We start from the raw sequence: 18,476 nt of genomic DNA on the forward strand, positions 1-18,476 counted from the left end.
AGATGCATCCACAGGCACGCAAAGAAAACACGCAAAGACACACTGTGAAGCAAACAGACACACACACATTAGCTGGCTTATACACACAACTACATGGCCAAATGCACTCACAAGCATGTACAGAGGCATGCAGGCACATGACCATAGGCGCACACAGAAACACATACATAAACACGTCATTACATACACAGACACGTGACCACATACACACAGAAACACATATAGAAATACACACATGTACACACACATGAATAGGCACTGCCACCTACACAAGAGTACAGGCACGCAGACATACTTCCATACGTAGATAGACGCAAACAGACACAGGTTTTAGACACAAAAGAAGACAGCAACTCGAAGCACAACAGACACAGGCACAAACGTACACATGGAATGGAAGCCCACAAATACAGTAAATGACAACAAGCACACATACACCCACACACATACACATTACTGTTGTCAAATCACATTAAAGCCACACACGCACATCATTTTACACAATTTACACAAAGTTGTACCAAGAGACAGGCACATCCCTAAACACATACGCAATACACATTGACAGAGCCACGCACACACAGACAGAGCCACAGAAAAACCAGGATGACAAGCAGGGAACAGCGGCACAGAAAAACTGGGATGACAAGCAGGAAACAGAGGCACAGAAAAACCGGGATGACAAGCAGTGGCACTATTGTGTGCGAGGGTGAACACCTGTACAGAGCAACACAGCAAAGTGAGTGGCCTCTAGGCGCTTATGAACGGGGCAAATACAGTCCGGTCTATTTTTATGCTTACAACACTTTCAGTCTGTGCTGTGCGATCAGCTGTTTGCAGATCCTAGTGATCTGCTCAGGATCACACAATTATGTCAAGAAGATAGGGCAGCTAGGATCATAACTCCGCTCTGATCAGTTTTAAAGGGACAAACTTAACCACTAGCCTGTCCAGTACCGCTTCTCCATTGATGCGATGGGGTAGTTGTTGGCAAGCAGCATCGATTCGAGCCAGGTCATCCAGGTGAGATGCTACCTGTAATTACACGGTCTCTTAGCAACCGGATGGGATCTTTACAGAAGCACCCATGGGGCTAGGGGGTCCTCTCTCTTGCCCTGACACGTACCCCTGGAGTAGGCAGCGCTCTGCACATGGAGGATGAGAGGCAGAACCTGCCAGGGTTCAGATTTCACCCGCCCCTGGCTCACTCCCGAGACCTCTGAACCCCTTGGCTCCTCCCACCATGGGGGTGGCGGCTGGAGGGTCTCTGGTTACCGTCTGCTGAGGTGGCAGGGAGTGATGTGGAAGAGGGACTATGTGCAGGGCGGAGCCTTCTGTTTCAAGCCTGGCAGGGCCAACTCAGCCTGCATTGGAGAAAGTCTGCACCGAGTCACAACTATTTCTTTGTGGGGTATGGGTACGTGGGAGCAGGGGCGGAGATCATACAATTTGTAACCTGTAATTGTATCCTCTTGTAACGGTACTGTTCCCATTGCGAAGCGCTCTGACACCTTCGGGTAAAGTCTGCGCTATATAAAAACGCATAAAATAAAAAAATAAAAAATAAAAATGCAAGTACTGGAAACCCCAATTAACAACAATTTGCACGTCTCCATTCTTCGCTTACAAGACGGCTCCCTGAAGAGGAAGGGAAAAAGATTGCTGTGGCAGCCCCACCACCCCCTCAACTCTATTAACCACGAGACGAATAATACACCAGCGTAAACTGAGCCTCAAACCCCACTGAAGGGGCAAAAATACATTAGCATTTTAATGAACAGGGGTGCACATGGAGAGCGCACCCCCACCCACTGGATTTCCCACCTGCATCATTTTACTGTAGTGTTAATGACGTGTTTCAGTTAGTGACCCATGTAACAGAGCACCTAGACTTTGCTGTTGATAAAATACTTTGTGTAGCTGCTGACCCTGATCTCAGTCCCTCTTTAAAGAAAGAATGACGCCACAAGAGGGTTTGAGACCCCACCAGCCAGCATCAAAAATAGCGCACTTATGGATCCTCGCTGTGATGTATTTCGGTTGATTGGACGGTTAAAGGTACGATCTAGTTAATAAAGTTAGACAAGACGTCAGCACGCACCTGTGCATCAGACACAGGGGACATTTGGGGATCCTAGCTGCTGACGTGGCAGAGCTAAGGGAGCAGAGCTGGGATTCCTATTTATGGACTGCCCCTAAAGGTACGATCTAGTGGTCAAGGATGTTAAAGCTCGCAGTGCAGCCGTACATCAAACAAGGGGATATTTGCGGATCTTCGTCGCTGGTGAAGCATAATTTGAGAGGGGGGGAGGGATGCACTCACATTTACTTGATGGCCCTTTTAAAGGTGCAATCCAGGGCATGAACACAGATCTTTAGGTCTCCAGACGCAATCAGAAGTCGAACAAAGGGACATTCTAAGGACCCTTGCTGCAAGGCAGGGATAAGAGGGCGCCACTTTCGTCTCGCTGATTTAAATGCCCTGTTCCTCCTCCTTCATAACGAGACAGCGGGCAGTTTTAGACTGCCAAGCTCACAAAGACATATTTTACATTACCCAAATCATCAAGCTGAACTAGAGAATAAGTGAAGGGACAGGGGTGAACTTGGCGTCTGGGATCTGACTAATCATCTTCCCCCCCATCCTGGTCAGCAGGATCCTTCTCGCCCTATGGGCACATCCCCGAGCCCTGCCTCGCGCTGTGTAAACACCCTGCTCAGAGCCTCTCCCCAGCATGTGTGCACCCTGACCTTTGCCCCCACCCCGTGTAAACATCTCGCCATGCACCCATCCTCACTCAGTACTTCTCCACAACTGTTCCCCCTGGCCTGCCTGCTTTTGCCTTTACGAAGGATCCCTCAGTATTTCACATGGTCCCACATGGCGCAGAGCACAAGCCCGAGCCTTCCCCTCCTGCCTATGTCTCCGCTGGCCTCGGATCTGCACAGAAGCCGTAGAACCGGTTCCGAGACTCTCCCAGAGCACGTCTGAATCTGTAGCTCTTGGACAAGGAAAGGGAGCCAGCCCCACAGGCGTGGAAAGAAAGCTTGGATACGGCTTTACTGCAGCTGGAACAACCCCAAAAGGCCGAGAGAAAGCACAGACTCCATGGCCACGAGATGCAAGCGGGCAAAAAGCAGGCACAGAAGAAAAGCAGCAGATACAGCAAGCAGCTGAGGTCGGAAGAGCCTCAGCAGGCAGAGAGAGAATGCAGCAGTTGCAGGCGCGATCAGGCATATATATTGCGCAGCAGACAGGCGTGCTCCGGACCTCGCAGAGAAGGGTGGCGGCCTGAAATGGCTTCCGCAAAGCTCCTCCGGGTCCTGGAGGGAAGCACTTCCGGGTCGCCGTGGGCAGCGCGGCGGCCCCTTGAGGTCACTGCAGGCGGTGCGTCAGAGCGCTTCACAATAGCAACAGAAATGATCCATGAGGGATACGAGTGAACACGTTACAAAAGCAGACGTTGCGTTACATGAGGCAAAAGTGACAATTGTGAGCAAACAAAATACAAGAGGTAGCAAAAGTTACATTAGAGGAGGAATAGACTGGGACTTCGGCGAGAGGGAGGGTGTAACGCCCACCACTAGAAAAGGGACGGGGCTTAAAAAAAAGAGGAAAAACGCCCCCGAATCGCGTCAGGGCGGGGCCTGAACTGAGTGATGCCCCTCTCCTCCAATGACTGGCCAGCATTTACGAGGCCAGCCAATGGAAAAGAGGGGCGAGTTCAAGCCCCCATACTGCAAAAACATAAATTCTCGGACTCCGCCCACTGCGTGGGACGCTAGTCCGAGACCTAAAAAGTGACGTGTGTAAGTTACAAAAGCATACAAAGTACAACTAGAGCTATAATACTGCACTAAATGGCAGATACTCAAAACACGAGAACAAACCTTATGTTACATAAGGCAATGGTGGCAATTGTGCATGTATCAAAAGCAATCAAAATACAAGAGGTAGCAAACGATACATTACAAGAGGGAAAGTGACGTGTGCATGTTACAAAGGAGTACATAATACAAGTAGAAGTATAATACTGCAATAAATGTCAGACTCTCAAACCACAAGAACACATTGGGAAGGCACTTCTATAGTCATGTAGAACAGAATTTCCTATAATGGAAGCACTTCCTTCAGATAATAGCGAGGGCGTGAATTAAATTTTCAAGTGCCTTTGAAGGAGGAGAGCTTTGAGGTCGGTTTTGAAGGCCTGGGAAGAGGTGGTGGTCCGGAGCTGAGGCAGAAGTGAGTTCTAGATTCTCACCGCGTTGCCTGAAAAGGATTGGGCCATCGACCTTTCCTTCTTGAAAGTGGCAGGTTCAAGCAATAGATTTTCCGCATTACGTGATGGTCTAGAGCCTCCAGAGAGTTTCAGTTTGTTTGCCAGGTAGCGAGGAGAGGAGGAGTGCAAGGCTTTGTGGGTGATACAGGCAGTCTTGTAGATAGATTTTGCCTCGATGGGAATCCAACGGAGGGTGGGTAAAATGGGTGTGATGTGGTCGCTTCTTTTGGCCCCATATATGAAACGAGCTGCTGAATGGAGAACAGATTTAATGGGGGACAGGTGGGATTTGGGGAGGCCAGTAAGAAGAGAGTTGCAGTAGTCCAGTCTGGAGAGAACCAGCGATTGGACCAGGGTAGAAACCACGAATCCCCCAAAGAAGGCGCAGCTGGTATCGAGCAGACTTTGCAATGGAATTAATGTGGGCGAGTAGATTGAGTTTTGTGTTGAGTATGACACTAAGGGATTTTGCGCTGTCGACAATGATGGGTTTATTATTCAGTAGATTCATCTGATCCATCCATGATTTAACCGGGGGAAGAAAAAGTGAGCAGGAGAGGAGGAGGAATTCAGTTTTAGAGGTATTCAGAATCAGTTGATGAGTTAACATCCAGTTTTGAGTGGAGTCGAGAGTAGAGCTTAGGATGGAGAGAGCGTGAATGGAGGCAACCTTGAGGTAGATTTGAGTGTCGTCCGCTTAGAGATGATAGTGGATCCCGGATTTGCTTCGATTTCCCAATGGTTGTAAATAGAGATTGAACAATGTGGGTGCAAGTATAGAGCCTTGAGGAACACATTGACCTACCGCCAAAGGAGATGAAAGACTATTCGCTATTTTGATCATTTGGGATCTATCAGAGAGGAAGGAAGCAAACCATTTAAGCACAGTGCCCTCCATGCCCATATTTTGTTGAAGAGTGTTAAGGAGAGTGTTGTGATTGACAGTGTCAAAGGCTGCAGAAAGGTCAAGGAGAATAAGAAGACAAGACTCCCTAGAATCGAGTATCCGCAGCGCATCGTCAATTACTTGCAGCAGGGCTGTTTCAGTGCTGCAGTTTTGAATGAAGCCGGACTGGAAATTGTCAAGAAGATCATTGTCCTTGATATGACGAGAGAGTTGTTTCGCTACACATCTTTCTGTGAGTTTCGCAAGCAAAGGTAGGTTAGTGATGGGGCGGACGTTTTTGAGGTTGTTCGCATCAGCAGTGGGTTTTTTAAGAAGAGGGGTGACCTGCCCAGTTTTGAAGGAAACAGGAAGGGAGCCTTGACGGAGGGAGAGGTTAACCGAAGTGGTCCAACAGGACAGTGAATGGGTATAGAATGCAATGGCAATGGCACTAGGGATGGGGTCAAGAGAATGGTTGGAGGGCTTTGTTTCGAGGATGCATTTGAGGAGGGCTTCTTCGGAGATGGGGTCAAAGTTATGCCAAATGGCTAAGGATTTGCGGTCCTCTGAAGGGGTAGGATGACTGACCTGATCCACAAGTGATTTCACTTTTTCGTCAAAGAATATAGCGAATTCCGCTGCTTTCTTTGTAGAATCCTCCATCTTGGAGTTTGGAGGAGAGCAGTTTGGAATCTTGACGAGAACGAATAGTTTTTTGGGTCTATTTTTGGCTGAGTCGAGGAGGGTTCTGAAGTGCGTCGCTGTTCCAAGGAAGATGTGCTTGTGGTACTTGGATCTTGCTGAACAAAAAGTGGCCAAATTATCGCTGGAGGGCGCTTGTCTCCATTGTTTCTCCAGGAATCTTAGGTACTTCCTTTCTTCCTAGAGGGATTTGTTGAACCAAGGTGCTGGGGGAGTGGGCCTTTTCTTTTTGCTTTGGAGAGGAGCAACGTTATACTGTTTGCTGCTGGGCTGCTCTGCTTTTAAAAAGGCGCTTTTGTGCACGTAAATGTTTTGTTTATTTATTTATGTACTGATCTACCATATTGGATTGGTAAATAAAAGAAAGGAAATGGTGCCCACATCAGTCAGGTGACACATGCACATATCATCATATATGCATGTACCTACTGAATGACACAGTGGCGGTAGCATCATGATGCTTAAGCAATTCATTTTGTCATACATATTGCTTTTTCCACTGCCATATAGTATCAACATATAAGCACTGGCAAAGCTAATAGGTTCCAAAGATGACATTTACTGGCTATTCTAATGCTTATGTTACAACTATGAGGAATACCCGTGATTTCTCACCTGTTCTCTTGTTAAATATCAACCTTGATTATTTTATACAACTAAGAGTAGACAACTGTATTTTATTGAGTTTGCTTTTGGATCATCTTCTTTTAGTTCAATTTGCTGCTCGCTGGTGCTAATTTTCTATACTCTGTACAAACTAAGTTTATTTAACACAGAAGTGAATGTTGTTACTCTCAAATCAAGGCGGGGGAGGGGTTAACAGTAATAAAATATATAGGAAAAAGAAGAGGCGGTTCATGTTTAAAAATGTTTCTGTCTCTTCCTGTGTATCCAGTGCTGTAGCAGTGATGCACTATCTTCTACATAGAATAAAGTTTTATATGTGCGGAGATCGACATGTTTCTTGTAAGCAAGAGATCCGTTGATCTGTGAATTTGTCATGTTCTGCATACCCAATTGTAAATCCTAGCCACACACCTCTGTATCAAGCCTAACTTCTACTGTCTGGATCTTAGTAAGGGTTGGCATTAGTAAACCCTTGGTTCAAATTCAAAAGCCACATAACTACTTCAACTCAACCTGGAGTTCTGACACAGACATTTGAAAGCTTCGGTAGACTTGCTGTGATTGTGGCTTTCACCAGAGCAATCGTCTTAGCTAGCTTAACTTTGTAGTGTGTAAAGAATCAAAAAACACACTGAGGGGAATATACTTACACTAGTATGTCTGGCATTAGACAGGAAAAACACAGCTTTGAAATCTCATTTTTTTTCTTAGTGTCACTCAGCACCATTAAGTGGTAGGTATGTTATCATCACTTAATTTATGCACTTCCTCCATGACTCTGGTAGACCGAGTGATCAAGGGCAACATCCATGTCTACCATGCAGGCGATGACGTACACAAAATAAATATTTAGATACACCATAATCGTACCTATGAGCTTTTAATGCTCAAGATGACTTGTACAGGTCTTTGTGCTGCAATATAACGTGATAAAGAAATGCACCTTTTAAATAAAAAGTTCAGGTCAGTCAACAAAGAATAAACATAAACAGCCTGGAAGGATCCAGACTGTCAGTAAACAGAAAGGTAAAGCAATAGTAGGAGATCAGGCTTCAAATTATAGTTAATTTTGGCCATATGGTGTAGGCAGGAATAGTCAAAGGAACCTAGAGGGAATACAGAGTGCTGGCATAAAGCTGTAATCTGAAAAAACGAGTGGTAGTCTGAAAGCAAAGTATGGGGAACAAAGGGGACTAGAGGGAAAACCACAAATCGAGCTGTGACATTCGCAGATAAGGCACTGAAATTGGTTAGTGGTCTTAAAAATCCGAATATTGCGTATCTGTTCTAGGTCAGAACAAAGAGAAACAAGCATAGGCAAAGCCGATATGTCCCGCCTGCAAGAGCTATTCTTTTTGTCATTGTGATTTTTAGCTATGTTGTACAGCAGTGTGGCTTTGGTGCAACAAGGCTGAATGTAAAAATATATATATATATATATATATATATATATATATATATATATATATAACATCCAGACCTTTGCCAGTACGATAGTAGAAAAGGCGCTGACACCGTGGGCTTCACAAAAGGGAGATTTATTACCCTATGCGAATGGCTTAACGCGTTTCGACGGATAAAACCGCCTTGGTCACAACAACTTCCTATTTACAAAAGACAGTTTATATACATATGCACAACTCATTGGTTGGTGCAGTCTGATGACGTCCAATGTTTACCTCGGCTGAACTAGTAAACATAAAAGAAACATTGCTGCACATGATTAAATAACATGAAATACTGTGTGGTGTTTGGGCATTGATTGCAAAATGAAATTTTCTGCCAGTGCAGTTTGCGTTTGTTGTTCATGATTATTAATTGGTGCACATTGCATAAATATAACGCAAATATATATATATATATATATATATATCTTCACCAAAAAACCCTCGAGCTTCAAGGACGCACTCCCAACAGGAGATAGTTCGTAAAGAGCTTTTATTGGCACAACAGGATTAGCATCACCAATTAATTACCAATCCCTGACGCGTTTCGGTTTCACACACAGCCCGGGAGATGCGAAATTAAATACAGGATGGCAGATCTGAGGCCCACCGGAGGGCTGTGAATATCGAATGACATTTGGGAGTTTGAATTTGCATGGCAAAACCTGGACCTCACCGATGGGGATGATTGAACACTACATTTCCCGGCATACTGTTCACTGGAGAATGGATGCCAAGAGTGGTTAAAGGTATAATGTGGTGTTACTCCGGACTGCCATGCCCCGCCCTATGATTAAGGTGCAGTCAGCACCGAAACGCGTCAGGGATTGGTAATTAATTGGTGACGCTAATCCTGTTGTGCCAATTTATTTATTTATTTATTTATTTATTTTAGCAATTTGTAAAGCGCGGCGTATACCCGTAGGTGTCTTGGCGCTGTAACTCATCTTGTTGTCTCTGTCAGAACATTGTCAGTTTTAAAGAGGCATGCTGAGGAAGAAAATCATTGGTCAAACAACCAGGTCTTCACGAGTTTTCTGAATTGCCACAGTGATGATGTCGACCTTATCACCATCGGCAGAGTGTTCCAAAGTTTGGCCGCGGTGTTGGTGAAACATCTATCTCCCCAGGTGACTGTCCTCGTCCGAGACACTGTAAGTTGGTACAGATGTTCGGATCTAAGGGATCTCGTAGGATGATATAAGGTGAGCCTCTGTCTGAGAAACACCGGTCCAAGACCTTGTAATGCCTTGTAAGTAAGGCATAAGGTTTTGAATTTGATCCGGTTTCTCACTGTGAGCCAGTGGTAACTCCTTATTACATGCTTGACGGATTTGAATTTTGGGGTGCCTGACAGCAGTCTTGCTGCTGCGTTCTGAATATGTTGTAGTTTGGGCACCACCTTAGATTGAGCATTCACAAATAAACCGTTGCAGTAATCCAGTGATGATAATATCAAGGCACTGACCACAGTTTTCTTCGCACTCTCTGGGAGAAATGGTATGATTTTTCTAAGGAGTCTAAGTTTATGAAATGCCACCGATGTTACCTGATTAGCATGGTTGGTGAAGTTCAGCTTTTCGTCGAAGATTATCCCTAGGTTTCTAACCTGATGAACCGGGATTGGTATGGTTCCTAATGACGAAGGCCACCAAACGGAAGACCATATCGGAGATAATTTTCCAAAGATAATTACCTCGGTCTTCTCAGAGTTTAAACGTAGGCAGTTATCTGCCATCCACTCCTTAATTGCCAGCATGCCTTTCTGGAATCGAGCTGCCACTTCTTCCCCATCGTTCTTAATGGCCAATACCAGCTGGGTGTCATCGGCATATGTGGTGAGGCTCATCTGGTAGCTTTTGATAACCCTAGCTAAGTCCGACACATATATATTGAAAAGTGTCGGACTTAGAGATGAGCCTTGGGGGACACCACATGGAAGAGCAAGATCCCTAGATTTAAAGGGCCCTAATGTTACTGCCTGTGATCTGCCTGACAGAAATGAGGCAAGCAAGGCCTTCGCCCTGGCATGAACTCCCAGTTCTTCGACACGGCCAATCAGAATAGAATGATTGACCGTGTCGAAAGCCGCAGAAAGATCGAGCAGGACCAGCAACGCTGTCCCTCCCTGGTCCCTAATGGTCCTGATGTCGTCTGCGGCCTTGATGAGTGCAGTCTCTGTCCCATGCATTTTACGAAACCCAAACTGTGAATCGTCAAGTAAGGTGTTTTGTTCTATGAATAGGGACAGCTCTTTACGAACTATCTCCTGTTGGGAGTGCGTCCTTGAAGCTCGAGGGTTTTTTGGTGAAGATATTCAAACACGGCGGCCTCGGCCGTGATAAGGATCGCACCGCCTGAAAGGAAACAGGTCTGCTGGGCTGGAAACCTGAGTACAGTTCACACACAGCCCGGGAGATGCGAAATTAAATACAGGATGGCAGATCTGAGGCCCACCGGAGGGCTGTGAATATCGAATGACATTTGGGAGTTTGAATTTGCATGGCAAAACCCGGACCTCACCGATGGGGATGATTCAACACTACATTTCCCGGCATACTGTTCACTGGAGAATGGATGCCAAGAGTGGTTAAAGGTATAATGTGGTGTTACTCCGGACGGCTATGCCCCGCCCTATGATTAAGGTGCAGTCAGCACCGAAACGCGTCAGGGATTGGTAATTAATTGGTGACGCTAATCCTGTTGTGCCAATAAAAGCTCTTTACGAACTATCTCCTGTTGGGAGTGCGTCCTTGAAGCTCGAGGGTTTTTTGGTGAAGATATATATATATATATATATATATACATACACACTGTTTTTTTAACTGCTGGAGAAGGACTGTCGGGTCAGAAGGGAAAACAAGCATTTACAATGCAATGGTCTCGGCATTGTTAAAGTTAGAGCTATTGGCCTTGCTCATGACATTATTTTTATTTATGTTTTGGTTTTTAAAACATAAATAAATGGCATTGTAATTTACAATGCCAATAGCTTAATCGCTCGTAAATGCATGACCTATTGCATTTACACCCACACAGAGCCACACACACAAAGCCACCCACACAGAGCCACCCACACAAAGCCACCCACACAGAGCCACCCACACAGAGTCATACACATAGAGCCACCCTCACACACAAAGAGCCACCCTCACACACAAAGAGCCACCCTCACACACAAAGAGCCACCCTCACACACACAGAGCCACCTACAAAAACGCTATCCACACAGAGACACACACACAGACAGAGCCATACACACAGACACAGCCATACACACAGACACAGAGCCACACAGACAGAGCCACACACAGCCACACAGACAGAGCCACACACAGCCACACAGACAGATCCACACACACAGACAGAGCCACACACAGCCACACAGACAGAGCCTCACACACAGACACAAGCAGGAGGGAACAGAGACACGAAAAAAACGGATCGCAAGCATGAGGGAACAGAGGCACGAAAAAAACGGATCACAAGCAGGAGGGGACAGAGGCACAGAAAACGGATCACAAGCATGAGGGAACAGTGGCACGAAAAACCGGATCACAAGCAGGAGGGAACAGAGGCACAGAAAACGGATCACAAGCAGGAGGGAACAGAGGCACAGAAAACGGATCACAAGCAGGAGCGAACAGAGGCACAGAAAACGGATCACTAGCAGGAGGGAACAGAGGCACGAAAACCCGGATCACAAGCAGGAGGGAACAGAGGCACGAAAAACGGATCACAAGCAGGAGGGAACAGAGGCACGAAAAATGGATCACAAGCAGGAGGGAACAGAGGCACGAAAAAAGGATTATCTTTCCCCACGTTATTTTAATTCACTCTTTCCCCACGTGGCCAGCAGCTGTTATTTTTATATTTATTGTTTTAGTTTTAGTTTTGAGCTAACCCAGATATGGTCAGAGACCGTGACATGGTGCAGGAGGGTTGAGTGCACGGAGGCAGAGGCAAACAGACTACGGTGGAAGCGCAAAAAGCTGACAACAGAGACTGGGAGCACAGGAGTCCAAAGAATACCCCTGGCCCAGAACGCCTTGTCCAAATAAAGCACAGGTTGCTGCAGGGCAGCCAACACTAGCCAATCCGTAATAAGCCCTGCCTGCAACCACCCAAGTCATACCAAAAACAGCGAGCAGCACGTCCAGACAAATAAACGTTCCTAGCGTGCTGCCCCACCAATCACGGATTAACTTTCTATGTGAAACCTAGTCAAGTCCAATTGGAGCACGAACGGGAAAGGTCAGGACAACCACAACAGATATACATACATCTCCGATTAATAGTTCTATAAACCATTTCTGAAGCAATTGTTCGTCTTAAAAGCTGGTTGTTCATAATTCTGCTTGCATCCAAGGGGGGGGGGGCAATTATAGTTGTGTTTATTAAAGGATATCAGCTATTCAGGCTATTCAGTAGAGCTCGCCCCTGCACTAATGCACATGCACACTTGTCAAATATAAATAATTTCTTTAGTCCATGCCCCATGTATACTTTTAGCCAGTTTTTACTTTTTCCAACGCTCCACTATCAAGCCACTCAATTTCTGTACAACTAGTTGTTGTGACAGTCAGAATGGGAAATGTGGCAGTTATTAACCTGTGGGGATTTTCTAAGGGTTAACTGAATAAAAAATATCCTGTGACAAAAAGTTTCCATTCAGCCAGGAAGCACACCTGCAGATCGCTTACATACTGGACACAGTAGTGCACAAGCGCAGACAATCACGATTTTATGCTGCCAGTTATGCCAAGTCCCTCTCCAATGCCAGACAACCCGCTTTCAGCGCTCATTAAATTATCAAGCAAACGAAAACAACACTCAAAGAGTTTATGATCTGGCAAGGCCAGATGAATAGAGATCAGGGAAGGGATGCCAATTTTTTGTTAGACCAGATTTCTGTCCAACTACAGTTGAACGGAGGTGGCAGCTCCGTCAGCTTATAGCTCCCTTTCAGGCAAAGGGGGTGCAGGTTTTTTTACTTATCCCCTCTAAGTTGAAGGTTATCTATCAAGATCAGACCACATTTTTTGAGTCTGAAATTCAGGCTAAAGAATTTTTGGACTCAATGTGAATCTATGAAATGTCCTTAAATACACGAATATGATTGTACAGTATACATTTCTGGTCTATTGCCTTCTCTCTTTTTTTTTCTTCTTTTTTCCTTTTCTTTCTCTCTTTCTCTTTGAGTGCTTGTGCTTCGGTAGGGCAAAATTAGGTAAGTTTTGTAATGGTAACGAAGTGCATTGTTAGGTGTTCCTCTATGGGGGCATATTGCATTTTGATTGAAAACAAACATTTTGTCTTTTTCTCTATTTTGTTTTGGACGGTGACTCTGAGAAGCGCTTTGCTCACACCAGTTCCTCCATCAATCGGACCTGGGTCCTGTTGCCTAGATTGGAGGGTGGGGAATGGGGTTTGGGGGGTAGGTTGCAGGACAAGGGGGGGTTGGGGGGGGGTTGGGGGCACATTTAAAAAGTTTCAGCTTGAAAAACCGGTCTCTTAGTTTAGGCAATCATGAAAAAATTTAACAAAAATTAAAAAAATGTCAGCACTAGATTTAAAGGGTGCCTATTTTTACATTCCAATACATCCAATACATCCAGCTCATCGCAAATAACTCAGATTTGTTGTCGCTGGAAAGCATTACCAATTCAAAGTACTTCTATTTGGAGTCACTAGAGCACCACAGATGTTTACCAAGTGTCTAGCAGTAGTAGCAGGACATCTACACAGACAAAATATACTTGCCTTCCCATATCTGGACGACTGGCTAATCAAAGCCAATATACTTCCCATGTGTCAAAAACACACTCAGATTACTCTCCATCAGCTGGGATTTACAATCAACATACAAAAATAACACCTTCAACCATTACATATTCAGCCATATTTTCTAGATGTACTCAGCGCACACTTGGATTTGGCATACCCAAATCCAACCAGGATTTAGAATATTCAAATACTGTTACAACAGTTTCAATCCAATCAACAAATAACAGTCAAAACAGGTATGTGTCTCTTTGGCATGATGGTATCTTACAGTGCAATAGTGCACATGTTCGACTTCATATGCACTAGTTGCAAGAATGTCTGGTGCGCCAATGGCCTCAATCACAGGGTAATTTTCAAGATCTAGTATTGGGAGACAGCCACAGTCATCGCTCTGTGCAGTGGTAGAACACAAAACTGTCAAAAGGGCAGCCATTTTTCTATCCTGTTCCCTAGATCATTCTCAGAACAGATGCATTCCTTACAGGACGGGGCTCTCTCCTACAAAATCTCACAGCACAGATTCTCTAGGATGCCAAACACCGGAGTCTCCTTATGAACTACCTCGAGCTTCAAAGTGTCCACCTAGCATTGATAGCATTTCTAACTCACCAGGTATGCAAAGTTGTCTTGATCTGGACAGAAAACATGACAACTATGTAGTCTTTACAAAAACGGAGGGGGGGGGATACTGTTGACAGTTATCACACCTATCGCAGACAATTTGGCGTTGGACAATACGTCACAACATCTATCTGCTAGCTGAACACCTACCAGGGATTGGCAACCATTTGCCGACCTCCTCAGTAGGATGCGACAACAAGTCCACGAGTGAGAACTCCACCCCATGTCCTCCTCCCTTACTTCCACAAGTGTTTTGTTTCCCCACAAATAGACCTTTTTGCAACCATAGACAATACAAAATGCCCAAACTTCACCTCCAGGTTCCCACACCTACTGACCAAAGGCAATGCTCTGTAGATGAACTGATCAGGGATATTTGCCTACGCTTTTCTGCCTCTCCCACTTCTTCCACTTGTGGTTTGGAGGCTCAGGAAAACATCCATCACGCTCATTCTAGTAGCGCCCACGTGGGCTAGTCAACCATGGTTCACTACACTACTAGTACTCTCTGTAGTTCTCCACAAGAAGCTACATCTCAACCCGGACCTTCTCACTCAGAACCATGGAGGAATCAGACTCCCAAATCCAAAGGAGCGCAACCTGGCGATTTGGCTCCTGAGATCATAGAGAATGGATATCTTAATATCCCACATGAAGGTATGACTATTCTTAAAGAAGCTTGTATTCCTACAACTAGAGCTTTCTATGCAGTGAAGTGGAAACAATTTGTCTTTTACTGTCGGAGTAAAAAAAATCAATCCATTTAATGCAACTATACAAAACATTGTTTGCCATCTTCATTTATAAACATCCGGCCTTGCTTCCACATCCATTTATGTTTACATTTAGTGGCAGTGACTGCCTATTTGCAGAACATACAACATCTGTCTTTGTTCAAAGTACCAGCTATTAAAGCATTCATTGAAGACCTTAAAAGAGTAATTCCACCTGCAGCTGTGTGGAATCTGAATATTGTACTTACCAGACTTATGGATACACCCTTTGAACCATTACATAAATGTCCTCTCCAATTTCTATCTTGAAAAGTTGCTTTTTCAAGAGTCATTACCTCACTCAGACGGGTCAGTAAGCTCCAGGCTTTAACATTGGAAGAACCTTTCTTTCAAATACACAGAGATAGAGTGGTTCTTAGAACCAATTCCAAATTTCTTCCAAAAGTATTTTCATTATTCCACCTCAATCAGTGACTTGTTACCTGTTTTCTTCCCACAACCAGATTCAGTTGCAGAGAGGGCTCTTCATATATTAAATGTCAAAAGAGCTTTAATGTTCTATATTGCGAGAACTAAAGAATTTATAAAAACGGAACAAATCAACTTGCAAAAGAAAGCCCATATCCAAGTAAGACATTTCTAGATGGATAATTAAATGCATTCAGATATGTAATTCCAAAGCTAAAGGAACTTTGACTACACACCCTGAAGCATCCTACTCATAAAATAGGGGCTTTCATGGCTTTTCTGGGCAATATCACAATAGCTGACATTTGTAGGGTAGCTACATGGCCTACCCTGCACACTTTCACCAAACATTATTGTGTGGATGTATTAGCACACCAACAAGCCAATGAAGGGCAGGCAGTGCTACGCACTCTCTTTGAAACAAATGCAATACCCACAGGTTAGCCACCACTTTTGAAGAGGGACTGCTTTACAGTCTACGGAAAGCATGTGTATCTAAAGCCACACATGCCTGCAACAGAATGTTTTAAATTACCCTGTAATCATCTGGTTGTGGCATGTAGTGCTGTAGATTCACATGCCCCCACCCTCCTCCTTGGACACCTGTGGCCGTTGCAGTTTCTCCACACTATTCTATTTGCATGAACATCTCTTTACAGGTACTTAATCTCATTCCGTTCTCACCCGCCTTTGGGAAAACAATCTAACAAGGGGTTAATGCCCATGTGTACTATCACCGAAAGGAGGAGTCGCCTTGCCTCGTGACGGGAAAGACTTCTTCGAAGAAAAACAGCTAGACAACATTCGGACCCAACGCTGATGGCAGAAGTATGCAAAGTGTGTGAATCTACAGCACATGCTACAAACAGATGCTTACAGGGTAAGAACCATATTCCTGACTGCTGAGAGCGAGAGCTGCCATATTCCTGACTGCTGAGAGCGAGGGCTGCCATATTCCTGACTGCTGAGAGCGAGAGCTGCCATATTCCTGACTGCTGAGAGCGAGGGCTGCCATATTCCTGACTGCTGAGAGCGAGAGCTGCCATATTCCTGACTGCTGAGAGCGAGAGCTGCCATATTCCTGACTGCTGAGAGCGAGGGCTGCCATATTCCTGACTGCTGAGAGCGAGGGCTGCCATATTCCTGACTGCTGAGAGCGAGGGCTGCCATATTCCTGACTGCTGAGAGCGAGAGCTGCCATATTCCTGACTGCTGAGAGCGAGAGCTGCCATATTCCTGACTGCTGAGAGCGAGGGCTGCCATATTCCTGACTGCTGAGAGCGAGAGCTGCCATATTCCTGACTGCTGAGAGCGAGGGCTGCACATATTCCTGACTGCTGAGAGCGAGGGCTGCCATATTCCTGACTGCTGAGAGCGAGAGCTGCCATATTCCTGACTGCTGAGAGCGAGAGCTGCCATATTCCTGACTGCTGAGAGCGAGGGCTGCCATATTCCTGACTGCTGAGAGCGAGGGCTGCCATATTCCTGACTGCTGAGAGCGAGGGCTGCCATATTCCTGACTGCTGAGAGCGAGAGCTGCCATATTCCTGACTGCTGAGAGCGAGAGCTGCCATATTCCTGACTGCTGAGAGCGAGGGCTGCCATATTCCTGACTGCTGAGAGCGAGAGCTGCCATATTCCTTACTGCTGAGAGCGAGGGCTGCCCATATTCCTGACTGCTGAGAGCGAGAGCTGCCATATTCCTGACTGCTGAGAGCGAGAGACTTAGACAGTTAAAGCATTGAAGCAGTTTTGTTTTGCTCTGTATTATTCAACTGTAATATTTCAGTCACTGGCACATTTCCAAGTCTACTAGATTTCGGTCCTTCTTCCTTATTATTCATTTTGGAAACACTGTTTTTGCCTCTGTTATCTTTTCAGTTGTAAATACCCAGAACTAAATTATTTCTCATTTTTAGGCTGGATCCGGTATGCCGAAAGGATTCTTGGTAATCCAGTCACGCCCCATATTTGCACAGCCAAATCCCCACAGCAGATAATGGGCTCTCTAGTGAAAGATTACTTTGCCAGACAACACGTAAGATTTTTCCTATTATATACTACATATGTACATCTTAATACTCTAATCTGTGTATTCTCATGGTAAGGATTTATTTTGCTGTAATTTAACATCTGCCTTCTACAATATTGTCCCCATGACCTAAAAATCTGTATTGCTTCAGGGGTTTGTTTAGTGTTTTTCTCTCGCTATAGCACTCGACTCCATAGGGGCCTGGTAGATGCAAAATAAAAAAGTCAATGATAAAAATTGCTGTTGTAGCTGACTTTCAAAGCAAACAGTAGTGCTCTTTTAAAAAGAAGAGTAGTGCATTATATGTGGACTGCTTTTCACTCAGTGACAAGAGAGTTAGTAGGGCCGAACAGTCTCGGCTCTGCAGCTGGCTTCGAAAAGGGGGGGGGGGATTTGGCCCATTGTCATTCCGATTGAGGCTGATTACCCCCTTTCGAATGACAATGCGCCCGCCCTCTGCCTTTAGCATGTCATGTGCCACTGAGATTGGAGTTAGTGATTACAGAGGAGCTTTCCCTGAAAGAGCGCTTCGACGCCTCGTTGGGGGTAGGAAGCACTATATGAATGCAATTACAATACAATGATTGTGTCATGTTATGTGAGAAGGCCTGAAAAAAATGCCTTTTCTGTGTATAGGGTTAATCACATTTCTTTTCACTGATGCTCTGAAATTTTTTGCACTGTTCCTTAGGAAGGCAACCCAGTACAATCTAAAGAGACTGAGAAAAACTATTTGTCTCAATCTCCTCGTAAAGGGCCTGTGTGCTGGGGAATCTCTCGTTGTGACGCTACAGTGGCTCTGACAATATGATCCCCCTTGACACCCATACGACCAACTTTTCATGACCTTCCATCACTCACAGCACAATTGGGGCAGGGCTTTAAGTGGGATGA

The 18,476-nt window shown here is 45.2% G+C and overlaps 1 protein-coding gene across 4 annotated transcripts in view; it reads left to right on the forward strand.

Moving 5' to 3' along the window:
• The window catches only part of NARF (nuclear prelamin A recognition factor), a 403,053-nt gene that overhangs the window by 306,814 nt on the left and 77,763 nt on the right, over positions 1-18,476 (forward strand). For all 4 annotated transcript variants that reach the window (XM_078654654.1, XM_078654655.1, XM_078654657.1 and 1 more), the window contains one exon: positions 17,470-17,588. In XM_078654654.1, the coding sequence (XP_078510780.1) occupies positions 17,470-17,588 (119 nt within the window). The remainder of the gene's footprint in view (positions 1-17,469; positions 17,589-18,476) is intronic.

The sequence above is a fragment of the Lissotriton helveticus genome, chromosome 7 (assembly GCF_964261635.1).
Source record: "Lissotriton helveticus chromosome 7, aLisHel1.1, whole genome shotgun sequence".
NCBI lineage: Eukaryota > Metazoa > Chordata > Amphibia > Caudata > Salamandridae > Lissotriton > Lissotriton helveticus.